At 35.6% G+C, this 18,881-nt stretch overlaps 1 protein-coding gene across 5 annotated transcripts in view; it reads right to left on the bottom strand.

Annotated features, from left to right (window-relative positions):
- The window catches only part of SOX5 (SRY-box transcription factor 5), a 1,007,739-nt gene that overhangs the window by 288,950 nt on the left and 699,908 nt on the right, over window positions 1–18,881 (bottom strand). For all 5 annotated transcript variants that reach the window (XM_035028072.1, XM_035028070.1, XM_035028073.1 and 2 more), the window contains one exon: window positions 11,194–11,404. In XM_035028072.1, coding sequence (XP_034883963.1) covers window positions 11,194–11,404 — 211 coding nt within the window. The remainder of the gene's footprint in view (window positions 1–11,193; window positions 11,405–18,881) is intronic.

The following is an 18,881-nucleotide window of genomic DNA, read 5'->3' as shown; positions in this document are numbered from 1 at the left end:
CGCCCGAAGGTATTGAGTCTTAAAGGTGAATAAAAGACACTGGGTAGCTAAGACAGGGAATGACACGCTAGGCAGAAGAAACCACATATGAAAAAGTAGAGTAGTATTAAAAATACAGTGTTGAGAGTTTGGTAAGATAGCATAAGAACATGTACCTTAGAAAAGTGGTGAAAACAACAGCAAGGGAAAAAAGGGGTTGAGTCAGATTATATATGGTCTTATATTCAAGGCCAAGTAGTTCGGTGGAGGACAGTAATTTTTTTCCAATTCTAGTTCCTCCACATAATAAGAACATAAGCAAGGTACTGAGCTTCTGGGGGGCTCCTGGGTGGCTTAGGAGGTTAAGCGTCTGATTCTTGATTTCGGTTCAGGTCATGATCTCAGAGTCCTGGGATCGAGCCCCATGTCGGGCTCCGTGCCAGGAGTGGAGCCTAAGATTCTCTTTTCCTCTCCCTCTGCCCCTCCTCCCCTCCTCTCCCTCCCTCTCTCTCTCTCTCTCTCAAAAAAAAAAATTAAAAATAAAGTTACTAAGCCTGATGTTAACCTCAGAGTTTTTGAGGATTAAATGAAGTAGCTCACACAATATCTGGCAGAAGAGTCCTATCTTTGTTAAGGTCTTTGCTCTCCCATCCCCAAGACAGCCATGGGGCAGCGCTCAGGAAGTAAAAGCATCCTTTCAACAAATATTTTGAATATTTACTATGTGCACTACCCTCACCTTTAAAGAGTTTAATGTAGGGGACGAACTGACAAATATATGGACAATTATATTGCAGCAGAGTAAGGGTCACAATGGAAGCAAATAACAGTACTTAAAAAGATTACAAAGTTAAAACAGTGAGTACTCTTTCTAACAACTGAGACTTGGAGAGAAGAGGAACAGAACTACACACAGAGGTGATGGGAATCGAGAAAAAGTCAGTTTTCTTTGTTGTGTTTCTAGAAGGAACAGACGAAATTTCCCTATAAGTTGAAATGGCCATTGCAAAGAGATACTGAACACAGCATTGATGTTAATATAGAAAAGTTAAAATAAGAGGCCTGCTATAATATTTGTATCTAAAAGAATTCTAAGTGAGGTATTTAAAGTCTCATCAAGGTAAAATTATTCTCACCTGTGCTGTTAATGACCCAAAATTTGAATGAAAATCAAGTTAAGGTCTGAGTCTGACCCAATAAACTTAAATGCTGATCTATATTTGTAGATCATCCCTAGCTACTGGAACTTGGGAACTCAGGGCTTTTGTGGATACCTATCTATCTTGGCTTTATTAGGTAAATTAAGATAATCTGGTTGCCTTAGATTGGATCAAACTTAAGGAACAGTGAAATACTCTTCAAAACTAAGGTAGTGACTTTATTTCTAAAAGACCAAGAAAAGGAGAAAAAAGAATGTCTGAATGTATGTTGCAACTGAACAAGAAAACAAAGGAACCTGTGCCTGTAAGATGTGGACTGGATTGTCATTTGGCTTTAACACCGACTGCTGTGGGATCTCAGGCACATCTCTGCCTCCATCAGTCTCAGGCTTGCTCGCTCGCTCTCTGTCTCTCTGTCTGTCTCTCTCAAAAATGAGGGTAGACATATCCTAAAATATGTCTACATTTCATTCCAATTCCGAATTTCTATTATTCAACAACTATTTTGCTCCCAGACATAATAAAACCTAAAACAAGTTTTTATTAAGATACACTCCAAGGCATTTTTTTTTTTTAGCACTTTAAACTCAAAACAGTTCAAACTGAGCTGATTTTCGATTAAAACTTTCTGGAAATTTGATCACCACTGAGGCATCAGGAACTTACTTTGGCAGATAATTATTAAGTACTACTTTATTGTTTCATATTTCAAAGGAATTTAGGCACACATGGGCTAAAGAGTAACATTAAACTATTACTGGCAAAATTCCTAATTGGAAGAAACAGTGTAACTAGTGGTTAACAGCATGGATTATAGTTTAGGTTGACTTCAGTTTGAATAATGACCCTGACAGTCACACTGTGACATATTTAATCATGTTTTCTCATCTGAAAATGGAGATGATAAGAATAAGAATATTTAGTTCATGTAAGTGGCACTTCCTGAAATTGGGACAGCTATACATAGCAGCCTTGGCTATAAGGTTTATGTAGAGATTAAATGAAGTGTTTCATATAAATTATGTAACACTATAGTTAACACATGATATGCACTTAATATATGTTACATATCCCCCACCAATACATCATTATTTAATCAATGTTTTGATGCAGGCATTACGTGTCCCATACTATAATATTAAACCTTGTTGTTATTCTTAACCTCTGATAGTTAAAGACTAACTGATAGAGCTTAGGTATTACCAAGTATAATGTACCTACACTGCATAGGGCAGATATTTTGAGCTGTGAATTTACTATGAAGTTTGGCATTCCATGTCGGTTAAGAGACACCGGACAAATGAGTCTTTCATGCCAGACTTTTTTGAATAACGATAGGCAACAATTCTGATGGTGGAAAAAGATACAAACGAAAATGCATTAATATATTTTTCTCCTATTTATAACTTTTGAAATATCTTAATTGCTTGAAAAACTAAGCTAGCTGGAATAAAAGAGAGCCATTTTTTCTTCAACTCATAAGCAAATCTAATTTTCTTTCTAACCATTTCACCTCGGTGGCCTCCTTTTGTATGACACACCATTCTCTTCTAACTTCTGAATTTTTGTTAGTTTGCTGTTGGCAGGGATAAGGTCAGAAATAATAAAGATTTTCTACTGAAATCTGCTTTCCCCCCTCAATGAGAGGAAGCAAAGGCATGAATATGGCACCCTCATAATTATTTAGCTGGGGCTTAATGAAATTTTCATTACAACCTGCTGTTCATTTTAATGGCCTTTGAAAAACAATGGGAAAAATAGCTTGGGGGAAGAAAGGATTTTTCTGTGGCATATATTTGTGAGCTTAACATTTAGTTCCATTTACCCTATCTCTGGTCGCCTCATCCCCATATTGCTGTTCTCATCACAAAGCTGTTACCATGTTTTGTAGTTTTTGAGTATAAGTTCTGCAGTTCTTTTGTTAAATTTTATTCCTATTTTATTATTTTGATGCTATAGTACATCACAGAGCTATGATCATTTTTTGTACTATATACAGTGTCATGGTCCTAATGCTTAGATGCCATTCTCATGCCCAACCATACCCTATGATTAATGGAGTATTTAAAGCCAATGTAACTTTCTACTTACTGTTGGGACTTTTACACACCTGCCTGGATGTATTTCCCCCATTTTTTCTCCTCTTTACAGTTTAATAAACTATTGTCAACATTCTATTGCTTTCCTATGATACGATTTTCTGCTTTTCTATATTTTTTCTTAAGAACATCACTTTATTGAAATACATAAATTGCTGCTTGACGTATCTCTCAATTGTTGCAGTCATTAAATAAACATTCTTGCCATGGCAAATTTCTTTATCAATAAAAATGAGCGTATTTACATTTCTGTGTACTCGAAGCACATGTCTAGGAATCTTGTGTACATAAACATAAATGCATCTTAGTGGTTCTGTTTGTATATAAAGTATCTTTCTGCAACTGAGGCTTTTACACGTTAGCCATGTTCAATTTATATTCCTGTCTTCCATCAAGACTATCTCTGTATTTTCTCAATGTCTTTATATTATTCACTAGCAAGTCACTCTTGAGCTGAGCTTTTAATATATCCATAGGAGGCAAAGTACAAAAAAAGTTGTGGGAGATACAATAATGAAAACAGTATAATGTCCACATTTAATAGTGATGTTTCTTCATGTCATCTCTTCCTGCTGTGGATGCTCTATCTCTGTCTGCTCTTCTGCTTGTGTACCTGTTGCTAGATATACTTTTCTCCTAAGTCCCAATACGTCTAAATGGGAGGCACTGCCTACTGTCTTCTTTCCTTCTGGGAGTTATTCATTTGGAGCTGTCCTGTCATGTACCTCCAAATTTAGAGTCTGTGCAACTACTTGGAAGCCAACATGACACACTGGAGAAATACCAAGTCATATACCAAATTTCCCTGGAGAACATCATCTAAAGGTAACCCCCCCCCCCAAAAAAAGAAACCCAAACTACTTTGTAATCCAATATGTAGCACTACAGTGGTAGTTCTTCCTAGACCTTAGATCTGGACCACAAACACATCTCCAACAAAAATTAAACAATAACATGTGAGGGAAGTACTTCTCAACTCATTCTATGAATCCAGCATTATCTTACTGGAAAAATCAGACAAAGACATTGCATTTAAAAAAAGCAACTATAGAACAGGATCTCTCAAGAACATGGATGCTACAATCCTCAATGAAGTACTGGCAAATTGAATTCAATATTATATATATTATAAACCACAGCTAAGTGGAATTTATCCAGTTTGCAAGGTTGTTCATCATTCAAAAATCTCATCATATGAGCACACTAAAGGAGCTAGAGAGTATTATGCTAAGCAAAATAAGTCAGTCAGAGAAAGACAAATACCATATGATTTCACTCATATGTAGAATTTGAGTGACTGGGTGGCTCAGTCATTAAGCGTCTGCCTTCGGCTCAGGTCATGATCCCAGGGTCCTGGGATCGAGCCCCACATCGGGCTCCCTGCTCCGTGGGAAGCCTGCTTCTCTCTCTCCCATTCCCCCTGCTTGTGTTCCCTCTCTTGCTGTGTCTCTCTCTGTCAAATAAATAAAATCTTTAAAAAAAAATATTACACCATATGTCAACTAACTGGAATTTAAAATAAAAACTTAGAAGAGTACATCATATCAATAGATGAAAACTTTTGACAAATTTTAACAGCTATTCATGGTGAAAACTCTCAGCAAACTAGAAATAGAAGGGAATTTCCTCAACTTGATAAAGAACATCTACATAAACCCTACAGCTAATATATTTAATGATGATAACTTGAAGCTTTCTCCTTACAATCAAGAACAAGGCAAAGATGTCCCGTTTTACCACTTTCTTACTCAGCACTGTACTGGAGAAGCCAGCTAATGCAATAAGAGAAGAAAAGGAAATAAAAAGTATATATCTTGGGAATGAAGAAATAAAACTATCTTCATTCACAGATAATAGGACTGTCTATACAGAAAATGTAAACAATACACAAAAACTCCTGGAGATAATAACCAAGTAGAGCAAGGTCACAGGATACAAGGTTAATATGCAAAGGCCAATTGTTTCCTTTTATACCAGCAATGAACAATTGGAATTTGAAATTAAAAATACAATATAATGAGGGGTGCCTGGGTGGTGCACTCTTGGTTTCAGCTCAGGTTGTGATCTAGGTTTGTGAGATGGAGCCCCAAGTCAGGTTCCATGCTCGGTACAGATTCTGCTTAAGACTCTTGCTCCCTCTCCCTCTGCCCCTCCCCACCATGCTCTCTCTCTCTCTCTCAAATAAACAAATAAATACATCATTTTAATAAAACATAATATAATGAAAATACTGTGCATAAATGTAACAAAATATGTACAGGATCTATATGCAGAAAACTATGAAACTCAAAAGAAATCAAAGAAAATCTTAATAAATAGAGAAATATTTTGTGTTCATGGATAGAAAGACTGAATACTGTTAAGATGTCAGTTCTTCCCAACTTCCCAGGATGTAATTGTGTAGATATCAAGATTAATCCTTAAGTCTACAGGGAGAGGCAAAAGAGCCAGGGTAACCAACATAATACTGAAGTAAAAGAACAAAGTGGGAGGATTGACACTACCCAACTTTCAAGTGATAGCAATTAAGACAGCAAGGTGTTGGAAAAAGAACAAATTGATCAGTGGAACGGAATACAGAGGACAGAAATAGACCCACACAGATATAGTCAACTAATCTTTGGTGAAGGAACAAAGGAAATTCAATGGAAATATGATAATCTTTTCAACAAATGGTGCTAGAACAACTGGACATCTATCTACAAAAACACAAATTAGAACTTAATCTTAAACCTTTTTAGAACTTAAACCTTTTACAGAACTTAAACCGTTTACAAAAATTAACTCAAAACAGATCATAGCGTCTAAATTGTAAAATGCAAAACTACACAACTTCTAGAAAATAACAGCAGAGAAAATCTAAATGGCATTGGGCTAGGCACTGTATGTTTAGTTACAACATCAAAAGTATGATCAAAGCAAGAAAAGAGGTAAGTTGGACTTTATTAAAATTAAAACATGCTCTGCAAAAGAAAATGTCAAAAGAAAAAAAAAATACAAGCCACAACTTGAAAGAGAATATTTGCAAAACACATACCTGATAAAGGACTTGCATCCAAAATACACAAAAAACTCTTAAAACTCAACAATTAAAAAAACCCTCAATTAATAAATGAGCAAACGATGTAAACAGACACAAAGAAGATATACAAATGGCAAAGACACATATGAAAAGATGCTCCACATTATATGTCATCAGGAACAACAAATTAAAACAACAATGCCACTACAAACCAATCTGAATGGATAAAATCCAAAAAACTGACAATATCAAATGCTTGTGAGGATATGGAGCAACAAGAACTTACGTTCGTTACTGCTGGGAATGCAAAATCTCACAGCCACTTTGGAAGACAGCTTGGCAGTTTTGCTTTGTTTTTTTCATAAAGCTAAGCATAATCTTACCATACATTCACACTCCTAGGTATTTACCCAGCTGAGCTGGAAACTTATGTCTACACAAAAACCTTCACATAAATTTTTATAAAAGCTTTATTCTTAATAACCAAAAACTTGAAACAACTAAGATGTCCTTTGATAGGTGAATGGATAAACTGTGATACCTTCATACAATGGGACTTTATTCAGTACTAAAAAGAAATGAGCCATGAACAGACATGAAGGAAACTTTAATGCACATTGATATGTTAAAGAAGCCAGTTTGAAAGACTATATGCTGTATGATTCCAATGATATGACAATCTGGAAAAGGCAAAACTACAGAGATAGTAGAAAGTCAACGATTGCCTGGAATTCTAGAGAAAGAGGGAGGGATGAATAAATGAAGCACAGGGGATTTTTAAGGTTATCAAACAATTGTTGTGAATGATATCACAGTGGTGGATAAGTGGTAATGTGCATTTGTCAAAACATGTAGAAATGTACAACATAAAGCTTGAATCTTGATGTAAGAAGATTCTGTAAGATAACTGAATAATTTGAGAGGTACTGGGAAAAACTACAGAAAGAATTTAATCATATTACAAATGTATGGAAAAACGTCACAGAATAGGGTGGAGGAAAAATTACCTAAGCAATTTTGGAAATGAATGGAATCTGTAAAAATAAGGCAAAAAGAGCTGCATGTAAGTACTATACCCTATTGATAAAGATATTATCTTTAATTGGTATTATCAGTTAAGAATTCTGATACTTGTTTGCATATGCAAACAATGAATCATGGAACACTACATCAAAAATTAATGATGTAATGTACAGTGATTAACATAACATAATAAAAAAAGATATTATTGTATATAAAATTTTATATCCTGCCTTTTCTCTTAGCATTTGACCACGAACATTTTCCCACTGAATAAAAGTCATTTCTAAAACATCATGAAAAAAAAAAGAATTCTGATACTGTTGTACATATACACTGGAATTGAACAATAAGTAAATGGATGGCAGATGGTCAGGTCAAGGTTACTCATAGTGGGGTGGGAATATACACATCGACAAGGAATGAGGCTGGAATGATCCATGCGGAAACAGATTACAGTTGCAGACAGTAGTAAGAACTCATGTTTAGCTGAATATATAGACAACTAGACATAGAAATATTTATAGATATGTATGTATACAGGCTAGTTCACACATATATTTCTTCGTTTTGTTAGGTAAGAGGCCCTAAAATAAATAATGCCTTACGAGCAAAGAGCACACCTTGTATCCAGATCTGGCTTTCTTTTCTTTTTTTTTTTTTTAATTTTATTTATTTATTTGACAGAGACAGAGGGAGAGATAGAGTACAAGCAGGATGAGAGGGCAGAGGGAGAAGCAGACTCCCTGCTGAGCAGGGAGCCCAATGCAGGACGCGATCCCAGGACCTGGGATCATGACCTGAGCCGAAGGCAGACGCTTAACTGATGGAGCCACCCAGGCGTCCCTCAGATCTGGCTTTCTAATACCATTCTCCACTAAAAGGAACCAGGGCTTCTTAGCCCTTCTTCTGATTCTCAAACCAGAGCATGAGATACACAACACGAGTCTGCAGCACCTTACAGTGCCAGAGAGTAAGAAGTGCTCAAGAAAAGTTACCCACCATCACTGTGGTATGTGCTATGGTGAGCGCTGTGAATTGTGTAAGACTGTTGAATCACAGACCTTTACCTCTGAAACAAATAATACATTATATGTTTAAAAAAAAAAAAAGAAGATAGTAGGAAGGGAAAAATGAAGGGGGGGGGAATCGGAGGGGGAGACGAACCATGAGAGACTGTGGACTCTGAAAAACAAACTGAGGGTTCTAGAGGAGAGGGGAGTGGGGGGATGGGTTAGCCTGGTGATGGGTATTAAAGAGGGTACGTCCTGAATGGAGCACTGGGTGTTATACGCAAACAATGAATCATGGAACACTACATCAAAGACTAATGATGTAATGTATGGTGACTAACATAACATAATAATAATAAAAAAAAAAGACACAGAAGTCAATAGAAAGAGCTTCCAGTGGCCAAAGCTGAAGCAATTTGAGCAACAAAATAAAGTAGAATTGGATTATAAGTCAAAGTATAAAATATCCATGCTGTCCATACTGATATAAATAAACGATTGAATAAATTAATAAATGATGGAGAAGAGATAAATCTCCCATGCAGAAGAATTCCAAATAAATTATGCAGAAACTCTACTCTAAAGGAGGGGGAACGTATCTCCCCACTCCTTAAACGTGGGTTGCACATAGCACCTTCCTTCCAAAGATTATGGTATGGAAACGGGGCAGGGAGTAACTTTACAGTGGAGTGCTCTGACAAATGCTGTATCAGCCAGGTGATCAAGGTCAACATCAAATTCATAAGTTATATAGAAAATATGTACCCTTGATATGATGTGACAAAAAGGTACTTTACCTCGTGATCTTCCTCCCCAAACCTACAACCCCAGGTTAGTCAAGAGAAAACCACCAGATAAATACCAATAGAGGGGCATTCTACAATACCTGAACAGTATTCCTCAAAACTTTCAAGGTTATCAGAAACAAAAACAGTGTGAGAAACTGTCACAGCCAAAGGCAACCCAAGGAGACAGACAACTAAATGGAACATGTTATCCTTGATGGCATCCTAGAACAGAAAAAGCACACTTGGGGAAGACTAATGAAATATGAATAAACTGTGGACTTTAGTTAATGATAACGTGTGATAATATAAAAGATACAAAATAATTTTAAAAGCATAAAATTAATCATGCAAAATGAACAGAATACGTAAAACAAAAGACAAGAAAGAAATGCATCATAAAGTTAAGAGTTGTTATATCAGAAAGCTACAAATTTAAGCAATTTTTACTTTCCTTTCAATTTCTATGGTTTTTTAAATGATTCTTAAATAAGAAGATAGTATTTTTAATATCAAGAAAAAAATCCAGCACATTAAAAAAATTGTCTAGGTCCTCCTCAAAACCCCATTTTTATCTCCACGTGTATGGAAATCAAAAGTCTTTGGCTGACTGGATTATCTCTAAAATTCTTTGCAACTGTAAGATCATGTGAATTACATAAATTATAAGTAAAACCCATGTCCCAGCTATGCATCTGGTAGGGACCTAGAAATATTTAATTACCATATGACTCCCAAATATACTGGTTAACATACATTTTGTGCCATATATGCTTGTAGTCTGCTAGTGTCCTAACAACAGACTAGAAATGAGCACAACCCAGTCTTACATAGCATAGATGCAGTATAATTTTGGTGTATGTCACTATTGTTTGTTTGTTTGTTTTAAATCTCCATCTGACTTTTAAATAGGAGGCATGTTCTTATGTGCAAGGTGGCATACAAACTTAGGAAGAATACAGGTTTAAGTAGGAGGTAGGAAACATCTGTAACATAAAGGGTGACTATCAGTTATGCATAAATTCTATAATGGGCATTAGTTGTTTGTTTGCTTGATTTATTTTTTTAAAGATTTTTATTTATTTATTTGAGAGAGAGAGAGAGCTCAGAGGGAGAGTGAGAGGGAGAAGCAGACTCCCTGCTGAGCAAAGAGCCCTATGCAGGGCTGGATCCCAGGACCCTGAGATCATGACCTGAGCCAAAGGCAGATGCTTCACCAACTGAGTCACCCAGGTGCCCCTGTTTCTTTGCCTTCATTTTTTTTTAATTTTATTATGTTAGTCACCATACAGTACATCATTAGTTTTTTATGTAGTGTTCCATGATTCATTGTTTTCGTATAACACCCAGTGCTCCATGCAGTACGTGCCCTCCTTAATACCCATCACTGGGTGAACCCATCCCCCCACCTCCCACCCCTTTAAAGCCCTCAGTTTGTTTCTCGGAGTCCATAGTCTCTCATGGTTCGTTTGCTTTCATTTTAACAGTATTTCATGTGCATATCACCCATAGGCTACTATCAGTAACTACTGAAGAGATTTAGAAGATGAAATCTTAAAAGAAAGGCATCCTGGAAGTTGAACAAAATGGGAACTTCAGCATGGCTAACGGAATTAGAGAATCAATAATTTTTAAATATAGAATAGGCCTAACCATATTAATTTTGGACTATACAAGAAATGGACTGAACTAAGGTAGAATATGCATTCATGTATAAATAAGGCTATATACAATTTAATCAAGTTGTAAAATGGCCTTGGGGGCAAAAACTGGAGATGAACAACTAGCCTGCAGATATCTGGGACGTAGGTGGTGCCTATTCTGGGCTCCACCGTCACATTCTATTCTTGAATCTTTAAGTTTTACTCAACCACAACTTACCCATGTGTGAAAATGAGGAAGACATCACAACAGAAATTAATGATTAAAAAATCGGGACAGACATATTGAAATGTTTCTGAAGAACAAAAAACAAAAAACCTATCCATCTTAAGCATTAGGTTTCCATTTTGTCCAATTTAGCTTTGAGTATAAGTCAAAAAACAACTATAAGTTAAAATCTGACTATTAAAATCAGGAGATGGCAAGCACTTTGTTTCCTTTTCTAGCCTTTACCTTCTGGCTCATTTTTGATGAGCTCCTCCATTTTCCTCTGCTTCAAGGTGTCAACAACATCAGCTAAGCTGCCTTTGCGCCGTTCGGGAGTTCCTAGGGCCGTGCTCGACAAGGACTCACCACTCTGCCTCCCACCTTCTTCTGCCTTCTGAGGTGAGGTAGATGAGTTGTGTGGGGCAAATGAAGACATAACTTTATTGCCATCAACTTCCTGAAAGAGAAAGCAAAGGGAAAAAAATTGTTTAAAATTCAGTGAGGTTTGGTTTTTTGTTTTGTTTTGTTTTGTTTTAAATTGCTTATGTGGCTTATTTAGCTAAAACATGAAAAAGTGAAATGTCACTCTGCAAGAGTAAGATAAATAAAGAAATTTTTTAAAAAAAGAATGCATTAACTTTACAGGCTGGCACAGAGTGAGTCAAAGATCAATTTAGAGAAGAAATAAAAATATGGGGGCTCTCTCCCATAGACTGAGAACAAATGGCAATAAACCTTATACAAAGCCTACATCGATCAGATGTAGTTTTCTGCTTTTCTTTGAAAGTCTTAGATTTTCCTATGGACATTAACTGCACCAGTCATCTGGCTTAATCTTCCTCATGATACTGTAATATTTAAACAAGTAACATTATGCACTTTACTTTTCGTTTTAAATAGCTGCCTCTTCTTGATGGTTGCTCCTAATTAAAGCAGGGTCCGGTTTTTAGTTCTCCACTTCCCTCTCATGCTTTTAAGAAAGCATCAGCCACACAGGTTATTTTGACATCAGATAGGAATATTGAAAGCTTATTTCTGCTGATGCCAAAGTTATTTCCAATTCCATTTGTTACCCCAAGCATTGTTTCTGTCAATATTCTTCCAGATTTTGTACTTTAAGCCCCACATGCCCTATAAAATAAAGTTCCTTGCAATCTTTCCCCCTTGATAATTGCATATGTGTATGAAAAGAATTTATTCTATAATTCTAAAATTTAAACACACATTTGGTGTTCTTTTGTCATTATTTTCCCCATAATTTCCTGACCAACTCTAGCCATCTAATATTTGGGGTATCTTTTGTATAAAAGGCACTAAATTGATTTTTTCAGACATCTGTGAGAGGAATGATACTGAAATTATTAAAAAAATAATTTTCTTACTTAAAGGTTTTCTTTTTATAATCTCTTACTTCTATAATCCTTTGACTTCCCACAAAGCAGATTTCTTCTTAAAAATACAATTGTATCCTAGGTGCCTGGGTGGCTCAGTCGATTAAGCACCTGCCTTTGGCTCAGGTCATGATCCCGGGGTCCTGGGATCGAATCCCGTATCAGGCACCCTGCTCAGCAGGGAGCCTGCTTCTCCCTCTGCCCCCCCCCCGCCCCCTCTTGTGTTCTTCCTCTCTCTCTCACAAAAAAATAAATAAAACCTTAAAAAAATAAATAAAATTGTATCCTAAGATCTTTGAGGAAGTTAGTCTCTCTGTAAGTATATTTCTTAATTCTATAGTATTAAAAGTTTCCATTAAAATACATTTGAATGTATGCACATCTAATATTCAGGATAATAGGTTATATCCCTGTTTAAACATTTCTTCTCTAAGATGTGTTAATAGGATCTCCCTGGCCCCAGAAAAGTGACGGATCACACTGATTTGATATCTAATGTTTTTAAGATTATTTCTAATATATATTTTTTTAGATTTTTATTTTTATTTATTTGAGAGAGAGAGAATGAAAGACAGAGAGCATGAGAGGGAGGAGGGTCAGAGGGAGAAGCAGACTCCCTGCCAAGCAGGGAGCCCGATGCGGGACTCGATCCCGGGACTCCAGGATCATGACCTGAGCCGAAGGCAGTCGCTCAACCAACTGAGCCACCCAGGCGCCCCTCTAATATATTTGACTAGTTTAAAAATATACTAAAAAGACTTGATGAAGCTGTCATTTTAATTTTTAAAAACAGATTAAAAATAGAGATGTCAACGCAAACATGATCATAATCTGTTCATATGATTTTTTGTTAGTGGATAATAGTGAATACAAGAACATTAGCTACAGTGCAAGTGTCAGTTTGTTGGGTGGTGCTAGGTAATGCAGAAAAAGTCAAAGTAAAACATGTGTGCAAACAGAATCTCCAAAATTATAATTCTACACCGAAAATGGTTTCCATTTCTTACAAACATTACAGAATATGCAGAAAACATTACTATGTTTTGAATGAATATTCTATAGACAATACATTCAAAGATGAATCTTAGCTTATTAGGTACTTGGATTTAGAAATCAATATGCATAATGTAATCATTACAAACCCCTGCAGGCTAAGTGAAGGTACACTTCTAGAATTATTTATTTAAAATCCATACATAAATACAAGCAAACCCATAAACACACACACATCCCTGACGAGAGCAATTACAAATCCATTCAGTAAACTAAGGAATGTTTTTATGAATGGCCCATAATACTCATTAGCTCAGTTTCATGTTCAAAACAGAATATAGCAAAACCTCTGTATTTTTTCCACAGATCTTTCTTCTCACTATTTCCAGGGTCAAAGCAGAAAAACCCAATGTTGAACATTTCTATTCTATACTCTGTTTTCACATTATATGATGACAAACTTAACAAACAAGAATTTGGCAGCTGAACTTCATTTTCCATAATTAAAAATCACACGTATCTTTCTATAGCAACTTCAGTAGAGGGAAGGACACCCAAATTGTATACAATCACATCTATTAAAAATCAGAAAATATTTCAAATCAAGTAAGATAAAATAACATCCCATCTTGTATGTCTCTAATTTTCTACACCTTGCAAAAGACAAAGACATATTTTAAAGAGTTTAACATCATTTCACAAGTATTCTAAACTCAGTTACCACACCTAGTATTAAAAATTATCACTGCAATTTCATGCACAAATATTTTATCTTATTGCTATTTCACCTGTCTGATTACATTTCAGCCTCTAGCACTGTTAATCCCTTTAACAGCTTTATGTAGTTAACAGATATTTCAGTGTGGGACATCATTGTTCATTTGCATGGTGAAGAGCTTGTTAAAGAACTCTGGCACAGTCTTCAGTGAAGAAAGTCCTATAGTTTTCAGTTTCTTCCCTGGGATTGCATTTACCATGTCTAAAATAATGACTGCATTTTCTTCTTCACTTTGCTGGTAGGTGAACATCCAGAGAATCTACTAACAGAAGTATTGGTGGTCCAAGCCAGCAAAATATATTTCATCAAGTTTTGTGAATGCTAAAGGAAAGCTTCAGTATTTTGCCATAGAGCTCTCACAACTATGATATTTGATTTCTAAGGTCTAATGATAAAAGAGGGTCCTAAATTTTTAGAACAAAGTTGGTAATCTTCCTTTGTTACACTTGAAAAAGCTTTACTTAATCCTGCCCCCCTTTGTCACTTTTGCAACCTTAAGACAAAGGAAGGGATCTGCCTAGTGTATCTATCTTTATTTAAGTAACTTTTTAAAAAATGCATTCTTAAACTGGGAGAAGCCACTCTGAAAACAGTATGCAGTTTCCTCAAAAAGTTAAAAATAGAACTACCCTATGACTCAGCAATTGCACTACCAAGTATTTACCCAAAGGATACAAAAAATACTGAGTCAACTTGGCACATGTTTACAGCAGCATTATCAACAATGGCCAAACTATGGAACTATGGAAAGAGCCCAAATGTCCATCAACTAATGAATGGATAAAAAAGATGTGGTAGATGTATACAATGGAATATTACTTAGTCATCAAAAAGAATGAAATCTTGCCATTTGCAATGAAGTGGATGGAGCTAGAGTATATTATGCTAAGCAAAATAAGTCAGTCTCAGAAAGACAAATACCATATGATTTCACTGATATGTGGAATTTAAGAAATGAAATAGATGAACATGGTGGAAAAAAAAGAGAAAGGCAAACGAATTCTCTACTATAGAGAACAAACTAAGGGTTGCTGAGGGGAGGTGGGGGGGATGGGTTAAATAGGTGATGGGTATTAGGAGTGCACTTGTGATAAACAGTGTTATATATAAATGATGAATCATTAAATTCTACTCCTGAAACTACTATTACACTGTATGTTAACTAACTAGAATTTAAATAAAAAATTGAAACAAAAAAATGCATTCTTGTTAATTCGTTCTAAATATAGCACTTGGCTATGAACACTTTGAAAGACATATTTCAACATTAATATTCAAATTTTAGTTTAGATAATGTGGTGATTAAGAAGAATTAATTCATTTGAAAAAAGAGGTTATATGTGACTCAACCAGATATATATTCATTGTCCAAATGACATTTTATCCTTGACTTCTGGCCTCAAGAAATACATTACCATATTTGCTTTTCAGGCCTATAAACTCAAGTTAAATTAATACAGGGTAGCAAGAACATTACATTTAATAGTCTGTCTATCCAACTATAATTGGTAAGAATAATAGCCAATATTTACTGAATATTTACTTTGTGTCAGGCACTGTTTAAAGTGTGTTATATGCATTAATTCAGTTAATTCTCCTGGCAAGCCTAATTATGATTTGCACTTCGTAGCTGGAGAAACTGAGGGACATGGAGTGAAGTAAATGCCTGAGATTGTATGATTAATAAAAGATAGAGTAGATAATCAACCGCAACCTGTTGGGCACCAGAGCCCTCAACCATAGTGCTAATACCACCTCTCTTTAAAAAACAACAACAACAGGGGATGCCTGGGTGTCTCAGTTGTTAAGAGTCTGCCTTCTGCTCAGGTCATGATCCCAGGGTCCTGGGATCGAGACCTGTATCAGGCCACTAAGCAGGGAGTCTGCTTTTCCCTCTCCCTCTGCCTCTCCCCCCGCTTGTGGTCTCTCTCTCTCTCTCTCTCAAATAAATAAATAAAATCTTTAACAACAACAACAAATACCTAAGTATGTCAATGTTATAGGTGAACAAGATACACTATCATCTGCTTAATAATTGTGAAAATGAGAGGGTTTTGCCCCAATATGTCCAACTCCTATAAGTGCATTGAAATGAACTAATCCAACTATATTCTAGACTTATACAGCTGTCTCCGTCTAAATATCCACTGGTGGGGCCCCTGGGTGGCTCAGTTGTTTAAGCGCTGCCTTCAACTCAGGTCATGATCCCAGGGTCCTGGGATTGAGCCCTGCATCGGGCTCCCTGCTCGTCAGGGAGCTTGCCTCTCTCTCCCCCTCTGCCTGCCACTCCCCCCACTTGTGCGCTCTCTCTTTGTCAAATAAATAAATAAACTCATAAATAAAGTCATAAATAAATATCCACTGGTTTATGCCATATTCAAAGTAAAAAACCTTAAAATTTAAATATTTAAACCAAACATACAGATTTGATCTCTAAGTGACTATTCAAAATCATGATGCTCAGTCATTTATGACTTTTTAACCTATCTTTTTTTATTTTAAAGATTTTATTTTTAAGCAATCTCAAGCCCACGACCCAGGTTGCACATCACACATTCCACTGACTGAGTCAGCCAGGTGCTCCTTCATCTATCTTTATAAAATGTGTGGGCATGTCTAGCATCCTTTCTAATACAACAAAGTTTTAAACTTAGAAAAAAAAAAAGCAGTGCAGTGCAGAAAGTTTGGACTATCTTTAACTAGATTCTCATTAATGCAAGTTCATGAATTTTGGTATTGCACAGAGGTAGAATATAATGAACTACAGATACATACAGAAAATGCTTTAGTGCTGAACAAGTTTTAACATGATCATGTTCTTCTAATAATGCATTGTTAATAATCTAATAAATATCAACAGGGGAAGGCAAAACAAAGTTTGAAAAGTATCTTGAAAGCCATATTATTTGGCTGAAATGGGTAAAAGGTGGGCAGATATCCAGTTATAAAATAATTAAGTCTTGAATAGGTAATGTGCAGCATGGTGACTAGAGTTAATAATACTGTTTGTGCATCTGAAAGTTGCTAGGAAAGTAGATCTAGAAAGTTCTCATCACAAGCAAAAAATTAGTTTTGTCACTACGTGTGGTGATGGATGTTGGCAAGACTAACTGTGATCATTTCACATTATATATAAATATTGAAACATTACATTGTACAACTGAAACTAATAAGATGTTATATGTCATATCTCAATTCAAAAAAGCTGTATTATTTGGTCATTCCTTAAATTCTTTAAAAAACAGGTAAAAATATATGGTATCACAAATGTTGCTTTTGAAACTAAATTGCACTACATGTCACCTACTCTGTCAAGTTAGGAGATGCCAAATTTCATTTAGTACTAGAAAACAATACATGATGATTGTGTAAAAACTCAATTATTTTTAAAGTTTTATTGGTATGGTAATCTTTCATAAAAGTTCTGCATGATACCCTAAACCAGGAATCCTTTTGGATTCAAGATCCTTTGATAGCTATAGATGCCTCCCAAACAGATACGCACAAACATACGGGCAGACACGCACCCATGCAAAAGGGCACACACAATTACACATACAGTTTTACAGAGTTAATTTTCTACCTTCATAGTTCCAACTGTGAACTTCCTCCATGAAATCCCCTAGGAACTCTTTTTTTTTTTTTAAGATTTTATTTATTTATTTGAGAGACAGTGAAAGCAAGAGAGGTCACAGAGGGAGAAATAGTCTCACCGCTGAGTGGAACTCAATCCTAGGACCCTGAGATCATGACCTGAGCTGAAGGCAGACGCTTAACCAACTGAGCCACCCAGGCACCCCTCCCCTAGGAACTCGTATAAACCATAGATTCTAGGTTAAGAAGCTCTGACCGAACTGCATATCTTCCCAGAATTGTACTATAAACTCATCAATATATACAATTGGATGATTTTTAAGATGACCAGTTAATACTTGCAAAAAAGAGCCTCAAGCTATAGATTTCATTGATGCTTTATTCAGATAAACTTAGCTAAAGGTATATATGTTAATAAATTAAACTTTTACTGTTCCTACAATAAGCATGTAGCAAGAAATTAGTATTTTAATTATACTTTAAAAAATAATAAGCACGTTGAGGAAGAGAATGCATTACTGATGGCAATCACTGTCTTCTTACTCAGTAATCACCTTGTGATAATGTATACATAAATTTGAAATGGAAAGCAGAACAAATTGCTAACTTTTATAAATGAATATTTTTAAAAAGCATATCAGTTCAATTTTCAACTATGAATTTTCCTAAAACAGAATGTAAACGTATGAAGGTTTCACTGAGGCAAAATCAACCCTTAAAAAAGCTCAATAGAGAACACGAAGAGTCTTTCTTTGGTTAATATGATCAAATTCAGTATTCTGGGAACAGGATATGGTCAGTTCCCAAGATCTATAAAACAAAAGTAAGCACTTACAGAGAGATCTCTGAAGGCTGTCTGTGATACCTGTGATTACTGCTGGTGTAAAAGCTATCCAATTTAAAATCTTTTCTAAACTTTTGCTTAAAAAAAAAAAAAGTGGCCTGATGTATACTTAAGTCCAGGTGTTCACAAAATGAAAACTGACAGAGGCAACTTCTGTTTGGGCTATTTTCATAGTTACCTACAGAGACAGAGCTTATCAGAACTTCTCACCTTTCTATACTAGAAAAAGTCACTGATAATACCTTTGTAAAATGCACTGAATTTAATAAGATCAACTATTCTTAATGTTTAAGTAAGTACAAGATAGTAGACTAATTGAGATTCCAGATATTAG

This window comes from Mirounga leonina, unplaced genomic scaffold, assembly GCF_011800145.1.
Source record: "Mirounga leonina isolate KUSES-001 unplaced genomic scaffold, KU_Mleo_1.0 Mir_201, whole genome shotgun sequence".
NCBI classification, from domain to species: Eukaryota; Metazoa; Chordata; class Mammalia; order Carnivora; family Phocidae; genus Mirounga; species Mirounga leonina.
The sequence above is the reverse complement of the archived record's forward strand: the minus strand, read 5'-3'. Positions and strand labels throughout refer to the sequence as shown.